The sequence below is a fragment of the Nicotiana tabacum genome, chromosome 7, assembly GCF_000715075.1.
Source record: "Nicotiana tabacum cultivar K326 chromosome 7, ASM71507v2, whole genome shotgun sequence".
Lineage (NCBI taxonomy): Eukaryota > Viridiplantae > Streptophyta > Magnoliopsida > Solanales > Solanaceae > Nicotiana > Nicotiana tabacum.
Window position 1 is genome coordinate 114,264,573 of NC_134086.1, and position 10,952 is coordinate 114,275,524.

The window sequence follows — 10,952 nt, forward strand, 5'->3', positions numbered from 1 at the left end:
CGATAACAATATTATTTCGGTTCCATCTTTTTCCAGTTGAGACGTAACTTATTGATATCTCTTTATTCTCATTATTTTCAGGTACATGGACCTCCCCTAAGGTCTTATCATTTGTTACGTCTTGGGGCTCTTCTTGAGCCACTACCTCTGTGTTATGTTCACTTTGATCACTTGCTCCTTTTTTCTTCGAGGATTTTTATCTTTAGAACCGATTGGTCTACCACGTTTCAAGCATGGCTTAGACTCATTTGCTTTAATTAATTGTCCTGCCGGGATATCAACTCGAATTGGAGCATTAGCAGCTGGAATATGTGACTTAGTCATCCTTGGTAGGTCAGTGAATGCATCTGACAATTGATTTATAATATTTTATAAATGAATAATCTTTTGAACCTTTTGTTCACATTGATTTGTTCGAAGGATCTAAATGAGACAATGATAATGCATTCCAATCTATCTTCTTTTTCAGCTGCTTATTTTCTCCCCCTAATGTTGGATATATTGATTCATCAAAATGGCAATCAGAAAATCTTGCCTTAAATAAATCTCCAGTCATCGGCTCTAGATATTTTATAATAGAAGGAAATTCATATCCAACATATATCCCCAACCTTCTTTGAGGACCCATCTTTGTGCGTTGTGGTGGAGCAATTGGAACATATATCGCACAACCAAAGATCCTAAGATGGGAAACATTTGGCTTCGGACCAAAAGCCAATTGCAATGGGGAGACTTTATGATAACTTGTGGGCTTTATCCGCACAAGTGTTGCTGCGTGCAAAATAGCATGACCTCATACTGAAATGGGAAGTTTTGTTCTCATAAGCATTGGTCTAGCAATTAATTGGAGGCGTTTGATCAATGATTCTGCTAGACCATTTTGTGTATGAACATGAGCAACCAGATGCTCAATTGTTATCCCAATTGAAATACAATAATCATTAAAGGCTTGGGATGTAAACTCACCAGCATTATCAATACGAATTGTCTTAATTGCATAATCTGGAAATTGTGCTCTTAGCTTTATTATTTGAGCCAATAATCTTGCAAATGCCATATTGTGAGTTGGTAGTAAGCACACATGTGACCATCTTGTAGATGCATCTACCAAAACCATATAATATTTGAATGGTCCACATGGAGGGTGAATGGGTCCACATATATCACTCTGTATACGTTCCAGAAATGTAGGGGATTTCATCCTAACTTTAATAGTTGATGGTCTAATAATTAATTTTCCTTGAGAACATGCAGAACAAGAGAATTCCTTAAATTGAATAATCTTCTGATTCTTCATTGCATGTCCATGTGAATTCTCAATTATTTTACGCATCATATTAGAACCAGGATGGTCCAACCGGTCATGCCAAATAATAAAATTATCTTGATTAGTAAACTTCTCATTTACTACGGCATGTGTTTCAATCCTACTAATACTTGTGTAGTATAAACCGGAGGAAAGAGCAGGTAACATTTCAAACACATATTTCTTACTGGACATTATTGTAGTAATATAAAGATATTCAATCTTTTCATCATTTGTAGTCTCAATATGATAGCCATTTTGGCAAATATCTTTGAAACTTAATAAGTTTCTTTGAGATTTACTACAATATAGTGCTTCATCAATAACCATATTTGTTCCTCCTGGTAGTAATAAATTGGCTCTTCTAGAACCTTCAATTAATCTTGTACTACCGGATATTGTATTAACATTCGCTTCTTTCATTACCAAATAAGAGAAATATCTCTTATCTTTTAAAATAGTGTGTGTTGTAGCACTATCCAGAAGACATATATCATTTTTATTAATCTTGAGTCCAATTGAAGACTAGGGAATTTTCATATTCTTCATAAAAAAAAAGACAAATAATACATCATAAGAAATATGAAAGACAAGCAGAAAAAAAAATATTAAAAAATACATTAGGAATGTAGAAACTAGGAACACGTGATGCATTATGAAAATACACTCAAGAAAAATAAACTAGTTGCAAACATAAAAATAACAACTTTTATAGCTTCATTCTCAGTAAGATGATTAGTTCTTCAGTCAATATCCTCAAAAAAGTCTTCAATTTCTAAATGAGTAATATTTGTTAGGCCTTCAAAATCATCATCTTTATATGCGAGATGTGCCTTAGAATCATATTTGTTTGAGGGACCTACTTCATCATCATTATTTTGAAATGTCAAGTGTGCCTCGACATTATTTTCTTTTTTCCTGAGGGAGTCTTGATAAAGTTTGACAAAATGTTCTGGCGTACGACAAATGCGTGTCCAATGACCTCTCATACCACATCGGTGACACATACTAGTTTTACCATTTGAATGATTAATTTGAGAACCCTTATTGTTCTCTAATTTATTTCCACCATAATGACGATAATTGTTTCGCCCACTGCCACGTCCACGTTTACGACCATGTCCACGACCACGGTAATTATTTTGTTTTCTTTCAAACTTATCATATGCTGTTACAACATTCACTTTCGGAAATGGAGCTGACCCAGTGGGACAAGCTTCATGATTTTTTATTAATAGAGTATTATTCTGCTCTGCCACAAGTAGGCATGTGATTAACTCAGAATATTTCTTAAAACCTTTTTCACGATATTGTTGTTGTAGCACCACATTTGAAGCGTGAAAAGTAGAAAATATTTTTTCTAATAAGTCCTCATCTGTGATAGTGTCTCCACATAATTTTAATAGAGAACTTACTGTAAAGATAGAAGAATTATACTCACTTACGGTTTTAAAGTCTTGCAGCCTTAAATGTATCCACTCATACCGAGTTTTCGGTAATACCGTAAGTTTTATATGGTCATACCGATCCTTCAAATTAATCCATAATTCAACTGGATCTTTTACGGTTAAATATTCAGTTTTTAACCCTTTATGTAGATGATGACGAAGGAAAATCATGGCCTTCGCTTTATCCTGATTTGATGCTTATTTCCTTGTATAATAGTATTTCCAAGACCTTTAGCGTCAAGGTGAATTTCAGCATCAAAAACCCATGATAAATAGTTCCTCCCGGTGATGTCAAGTGCCACAAATTCAAGTTTTGATAAATCTGACATAGTGAAAACTATCATAAAAGATGAATAAGTTAGAGAAATAATTATAATAATAAACAATTAATGAAAACAAAACGATTAACGTAAAAGAAATGAAAATAGAGCTATATCATGTTAACAATCTACTATTTTATTTTATTCTTGACATAAAGTAGAAATTACATACTTGTTTATGTCGAACGTGACTAACATTATTTATATGTTTCAATAAATATAAAGGAATTAAACTATAAAATTATTGCTTGTCAATTCATTTCTCACAGTTCTTTAAAATGCCTTAAAGATATGTTTTGATCCAGGGAGTCCATGAATATTATAAGTATGACATTAGTGCATAGCTAGTTTGATGACTTTGAGGTCCTCTAAGAGTTGAGCACGGAAGGAAATAGTTATTTTATCACTGCAATGTACTTAAACTATTTAAGATGCTCAAGCGCACAAGTAATCTGCAAACAGTGAGCATATGATATGTACTGTCATAAATAAAATGATTATAATGATACATACCTTAATAAAATATGGCTCAACTTAGTGGGAGTTAAGAATAAATTAGAGCTTCGTGCTGATAAAATGTAAATAAGAAGAGATAGAAAGAAGGGAGAAGAGTTTTCTTCTTTCATTTTGGTGTATCTTTCCATTGCAATTACATGGTCTTTTATAGGCATAAAAAGTAAAGATGATAGACATAAAGTAGGAGATTTAATATTTAAGTTATTCACAATATGGACATCTAATGTAACATCCAATGTAACATCTAATGTAACATCCAATGTACAAACTATTCATAAGAGAAACTAATTTTTTAAATTATCAACGACATTTTAATACATTATAGCAGATTTTGTTGTTTTTCTTTATCATCAAGTCAGGATTATTATACGCAAGTATATGCTATTATAGTCAATTTAATTTGATAGTGTAAAAATTTATAACGGTGCCCATAATTAACCTCTTTATTGTTTTATTCTAAAAATATTATAATTGGTTTAAGATGATTGAGATTTGAGGATGAGACTGTGGGTTGGGTGTGTCCTTATGCTTAATTTATTTTATCTTTGTTTAATTAATGGGATATAGAGGAGTGGGTCCAGATGGGACTTGTCTGGCTGATTATTATTACAAGACTTTTTAGATATTTGTTGGGTTTTTTGAAAATATTTTATTAGCACAAGATAATATGACTACGGGCTACGGCCCTGATCAATAATATTTTTTTCTTTTTTCCAAAAGTTTATTGGATTCTTGTAATGATGAGTGGACATGGCTGTCCTTTTACAGTGATGATAACTTCCCCAAAATTATTTTAACAAGAAATTTTAGCAGGGGATTTATTAGCGCTTAATGTCAGATCAATCAGTTTAATTTTTAGAGTCGTAATCAATGTAAAAAATACATCATTTAAATATAATTACTAGTTTGAAAAAGTTATATGCAAGGCATATGTATTTGATAATTAGCACAAATACAAATTGTGAGCAAATATTTTCAATCAAAATCTTATGAATTAATACTGCACCACATAAAATAATAACGTCAAAAAATGATACGTGAGTTTAATAAGCATTGTCATTACTCTTTAGGTTCTCTATTGTGTTGCATATTATCCAACATTTGACATAATTTAAATAATTATATAAACATTAAATATCGCAATCATGTAACAATGCTAAATTTGTTAAGGAATTAAAGCGCCAAACTTGCACAAAATGAAGAGGGAAATAGGCAATTCTTGAATATTATTTAAATTTTATTATTAAACCATTATTTTATACACAAAAAATAAACAAGAGGGGCAAGGGTAATATCTCAAGGAGATTAGTGTTAAAATGACAAATTTGAGAGGCCGCAATTTGTTGCAATTGGTGTTAAAAACTTAGTCCGCAAATAAAGTATTACTCTCTCCGTTCTACAATAAGTGGCCAATTTGCCTTGGGCACACTTATTAAAAAAATACCAAAATCTAGACAAAAATAGTTAGTGTGACTAAACTATCCTTAATCAAATGTTGCAACATAATTTAATGTGGCGAGTAAAAGACTGTTTAGGGATACGTACATAAGGGTAATTTTGAAAAAACAAATTGAATTTCTTGAATATATAAATGGACACTTATTTTGGCCCAAAATAAAAAGATAAATTTGTTACTTATTGTGGACCGGAGAGAGTATTTCTCTTCTAATTTATGTAATACTTTTCGCTGTTAGAGATTCAAACTTCTCAATTTTGACTACATATTTGAACGTAGAATATTTAATTTTTTCATGGTTGAAAATTATATTAAACCTATTTTAAATCATAATAATTAATAATTTAAAATACTTAAAAAGCATATAAAAGAATTGCGGCAGAAAAACAATTCGTTTTAGTTTTGAGATTCGAACACAATCATATAAATTGATACGAATGAAGCAACTTTTAAGAAGGTTTTCCAAATAAATTCAAAACAAACGCCAAAATAACTCAAAAATAACAATAACAACAAAATAAAAAATAAGAGAAGTGTGGGGTTAGGTTGGTGTGAGTTGTCCTACAGCATTTGATGCTTTATCTGATGCTCCCACCGGAAATTTTTTTTGTCTTACAGTTTTGTGGATCCAGCAGTGTAAGATTGGGGTCCATAATTTTGTGAGACAAATATGAGCCTCATACAACTAACGTCAGTTGTATGAGACACAAAATAAAACTTCTCGCTCCCACCCCCAAAAAAAACCAAATAAAAATATATCGCGCTTTGATGTCTATCTGCCAATCTGGACTCATCTCCCTCCTCACCCTTAATCTTTGGCACTTAATTTTATAATCCTACTACAATTATACTTAACCCACAAGACGACTGTGCAGCTAAACATCATTTATTCTTCTTTAATAAAGTTTTTTCCAATCCAGCGATTGTCAAACTTGAAATGCAATTAACCTCTGTGTCTTAACTTTGGGTTTCGTAAATGAAGATGATAATGTTATACTAATGCACACATAATTAGACGTGGTGCATCTATTGACAGGTTGACACCTAGTACCAATTACCATGATTAGGTTATACTGAAATGATGAAGTAAACAGAAACTAAAGCAAAGCACTTGGCACACTCCTGCTGTTCAAATTATGTATATTTGTCTTGTGTTTATCTCAAAATATTCAAACTTCTCTGTAACGATATTGTTTGTCCCGATATTTTTCTGATGCTTATAAAGAAATACTATTATAAAAAAAATATAATATAAGATAATATGAATAATCGATTTTAAAATAATTTTTAACAAAATAATAAAATAATATTATAAAAATAGATGTTATAGAGAATTTGGCTTTATATATTTGATGTTTATAGAAAATAAAATTCTTATTTCTTATTCTTTTCAATCATTCTTACATATATATATATATATATATATATATATATATATATAAATAATTGTTTAGAAATATAAAGGCATAATAACAACATGTCCACGGCCTATATTGTTCTAATAACTTATCACTTGCTTAGTGAATACTCTTCCGGTCCACTTTAATTGATTTTTTGATATTTTTATTTATGGACCACAATATTTAATTTTTTCAAATATCAAAAAAGAATTAACTTCTTTTTTTTCAAAATTGCCCTTTTAGTAAAGAACCTAGAAATATTTATTAACAATGAACAAATTAAGGTTAATATGATCAATTTTATTGTTAACTAAAGTTAAAAGGTGAATTATTTAATATGTATGAAAACATCAAAAAAATTAACTAAAGTGGAACAAAAAGAGTATATAAAATTTAGGTGAGTTAGCATTAATATGTAAGCACATCAATGAAATCTATAAGGAGTACAACATTCAGTACAACCTAATACTCAACTCTTATTGTTTGCTAGATATGTAGTGTCTAAGTAATTAATTATGGTAGATTAAACTGTGAGTACGTAAAATCCTATGGCTATGTGTATTTTATTTTCGCATTTTCCATGCCAGTCTTATATTATAATTCAGGTGGGCACCTAGCTACGTGGATGATGACCACAATCTTTGTCTCAATTTTCTAACAAAAAATTCCTGTCGTAAAGATTTAAGATTGCAAGATAGAGAGTAGTAGTACCATTTAAATTTTGTGTGTGACTAAATTACATAACCACGATATTTAATTATTTATGGTCCCTTCAAATGCATGTAATAGTAAAATAACGTTTACTTACATGCGTTTAACATAACAATATGTCACTGTACTTAAAAACAAAAGAAGGATAGTACGTAGTACTTTTTCACGAGTTTAATTAAAAGTGTGAACAAAAATTGGCAAATCATCTAAAAAAATATGTATAAATAATAAATTAAAATTAAAAAATAACGCATTATTTGTTATAATATATTAAAATATAATAACATAAAAATAAGTGAATTTTTCTAATTCTCCCATTTTTTCTTTAAAAAAATCCCCTTATATAAGAATCTCTCTACTCCCCCGCCCCCCTCCGATCATCTAAAAAATATGTATAAATAATAAATAATATATTAAAATATAATAACATAAAAATAAGTGAATTTTTTTAATTCCCCCATTTTTTCTTAAAAAAATATCCCCTTATATAAGAATTTCTCTATCCCTCCACACCCCCCACCTCCCCCACCCAAAAAAAAAAATCCACCCCACAAAACTTTATCAAACTGGAGAGTTTCTTCTTTCTTCCTTTCAGAACTATATACATCTGCTTCTTTATCTCACTCTTGGAAGAAAACAAGAGTCAATCAGAGAAGAACCTAATGAACCCCACAAAAAACTCTTAGTCCAAGTTAGACCCCTACCCACCCACCCACCCCTTGTCATATACCACCCTTACTCTTCTCTCTCTTTCTTTCTTAATTTTCTGGTTTTTCTTTCTTTCTCTCTCTCCCCCCACCTTTCTCTCTTTCTTGAGTCTGGAAGAAGAGAGAAGGGAGATGGAGATGGGGTTGCTGAGAACTTAGAAACAAATATCATCCGACAGAGAAAAAAGGCAAATAAAGAAAGATCAGTTTTCTTGAACCCACCAACAAAATTCTTGATTACCCCACCCACCCCCACATTCCAACCCCAGGCCACCACTCTCTCTCTCTCTCCCCTAAAACTAAAATTATGGAACTCTCTGATTTACAAAACAACAATACTAATAGCACTAGTAAACAAAACAACAACAACAACACCGCCCCTTCTCAACCTCTACACCACCAGCATCAGCACCAGTATCAGCTACTCTCCCACCACTTTCAACAACAACATGGCCGATCATCAGCTCCTTTTATGACCTCTATCTCCATCCAACCTTCTGCTCCACCTGGTCTAACTAATTCTGCTAGTCCTACTCCGACTGCTGCTACTAGTGCTTCTCCTTCTTCTTCCTCTCCTACTCCTCCACCTCCGCAGCAGCAGCCACCTCACCTAGTGGATGCTTCTCTTGCTATAGCCACTAGATCCGACTCCCTGATTGACTCAAACAAGAAATCTCAGCCCCAACAGCAGCAGCTGGCAATACAACAAACACAACCTGTGCAACAACAGCAACAGCTGCAGACGCAGCCTCCGAAGAAACAAACCAAGGATCGGCATACCAAAGTTGACGGGCGAGGGCGGCGCATCCGAATGCCAGCCGCCTGTGCAGCTAGGGTTTTCCAATTGACTCGAGAATTAGGCCATAAGTCCGACGGAGAAACCATCGAATGGCTCTTACATCAAGCCGAGCCAGCTATCATCGCTGCCACTGGCACCGGTACCATCCCAGCCAACTTTTCCACTCTAAACATATCCCTACGTAGCAGCGGCTCCACTCTGTCGGCTCCTCCGTCTAAGTCAGCTCCACATTCGTTTCATAACGCTTTAGCCCTAGCCGCTGCTCACCATCCGTCTCATCCTTTTGAAGAAGGATTCTCCCACATGCTAGGGTTTCATCAAAATCCTCATCTTCTGGCGCCAAATCCAATCGCCGAATCTATACAAGGAGGTGGTGGCGGTGTTAGTAGCGGAGATGGTGGTGGAGGACAAGAGGGAACGGAGAATTACCTTCGGAAGAGATATCGAGAAGATTTGTTCAAAGAGGAAGGTTCAAGTAATCCACAAGGAGAAGCTTCTGGAGGATCTAGCTCACCTTCTAATAAGCAATTCAAGGGAAATTCTTCACAATTGCCTAAACCTTCCCAAGAAGCTGTAGCTGGACCATCAGCCAGTATGCTTCGGCATACTAATATGATGCCAGCTACTGGTTTGTGGGCAGTAGCACCACCACCCACAAGTGGAACGACTGGCAGCCCTTTCTGGATGCTGCCAGTCACCGCTAGCGGTAGCGGACAGACGTTGTCCGCACCCATGGCAAGCACGTCAGGAACTACTACGCTCGAGTCTCAAATATGGCCTTTTCCGATGGGTAGTTCAAATACGATGCAAGCACCGTTGCATTTCATGCCTAGGTTTAATATTCCAACAAATCTTGAATTTCAAAGTGGGAGAGGAAATCCATTGCAACTAGGCTCAATGTTAATGCAGCAGCAACAACACCAACAACAACCATCTCAACATCTTGGGCTGGGAATGTCTGAAAGTAATTTGGGTATGTTAGCAGCCCTTAATGCTTATTCAAGAAGTGGTTTGAATATGAATTCAGACCATCAAAGTCACTCATTAGAACATCATCAGCAACATCAACCTCAACCTGTGGATAGCGAAGAGGATGATCCAAACAACTCCCAGTAATAGTTTGAAGTAAATCTATATTATTGGTCAGTTCTTAATTCTTAGTTCTTTTTAGTATATGCATATATCAATTTCTTAATTCTTTGTTTTCATAATTTGTTATGAATAATGGGTTGAATTTGCTGTGCAGATTTTAAATTTCTAAAGTGTGATGAGTGAAAGTGCTTGAAAGATTCAGTTCATATGAATGAGGATTTCATGGAAGACAGACAGAGAGGTATATGTTAGTTGTCATTTGGTTTTGTCTGTCATTATTACCTTTTTTTCTGTTTGTTTCTTTCTCTTTGAGAACCTTTTGCTAGAGAGTTGTGAAGAATTTGAAATGTATTTTGTTAGTTTTGGTCCTTTGGGATATTAGCTAGGACTGAAGAGAGAGCTTTGTATAGGAGGGATATATTTGTGTTTAGTATTTTTCAAAAGCTCAGCTTGCTGTTGTGTGTATGAGAAAAATGCAAAAACAGTTCAAAAAAGAATTATAGACATAACTTTGTACTATAATATCCAAGTATATTTGTTTAATTTTGCATTGTTTTTTCAAATTTTATGTAGTGGATATAAAGGCACCCATTTTTCTCAAAGTTACTGACAATGGATAGTAAAACAGGAAAAGCCCTTTTACATCATCTCTTTTTTCCCCACCGTGAAAGATGAGGAATTGGCAGCTTTACTTTTTAAATTTTCTTTCTCTTCTTTTTTATTCAGTTTTAATTTTTTATTTTTCTTTTTTTTTTTAAAATAAAGGGAAAGAAACAGAAACATTTGCTTCTATAGGAATGCATATAGAGGAGGATGCTATTGTATTTATGGTACTAAATAGCTTTTTCTGGTTTCAATAATTTCCTTTTATTCTTTTCCCATGTGACTTCTCTAAACTTTTCTGGATAGGAATTTCAAATATGCAAAATTCTGAAAAATCTAGTGTTAGTATTTATAGAAAGAAAGTACATCTCCAGCTAGTGTTTCTTGGATGGAAACTAGAGAGTGACATCATGTTATATACAAATTTTATATATTTTTTTTGGTTATTAGATGTAAATAGTTTCTGACGCTGCATAGTACCTAAAAGTTATACATGCCGAAGCTTAAAAAAATTACATTCTTTTTCTATATTTAAATCGCTTATGACAAATTATTTACTGTATATTTTAGGTTAACAATCAAGATTACTGTAAA

The 10,952-nt window shown here is 33.2% G+C and overlaps 1 protein-coding gene across 1 annotated transcript; it reads left to right on the forward strand.

Annotated features, from left to right (window-relative positions):
• Nucleotides 1–7,756: 7,756 nt before the first annotated feature.
• On the forward strand, nucleotides 7,757–10,274 carry LOC107831606 (transcription factor TCP8). The gene is made up of 2 exons (XM_016659389.2): nucleotides 7,757–9,805; nucleotides 9,910–10,274. Exon 1 carries the CDS (start codon nucleotides 8,172–8,174, stop codon nucleotides 9,777–9,779), a length of 1,608 nt encoding a protein of 535 aa, XP_016514875.1. The 5' UTR covers nucleotides 7,757–8,171; the 3' UTR covers nucleotides 9,780–9,805; nucleotides 9,910–10,274.
• Nucleotides 10,275–10,952: the final 678 nt, after the last annotated feature.

What these genes read in the sequence shown, in the direction of transcription:
- LOC107831606 (XM_016659389.2), top strand. Translation starts at nt 8,172, where the DNA reads ATGGAACTCTCTGATTTACAAAACAACAATACTAATAGCACTAGTAAA.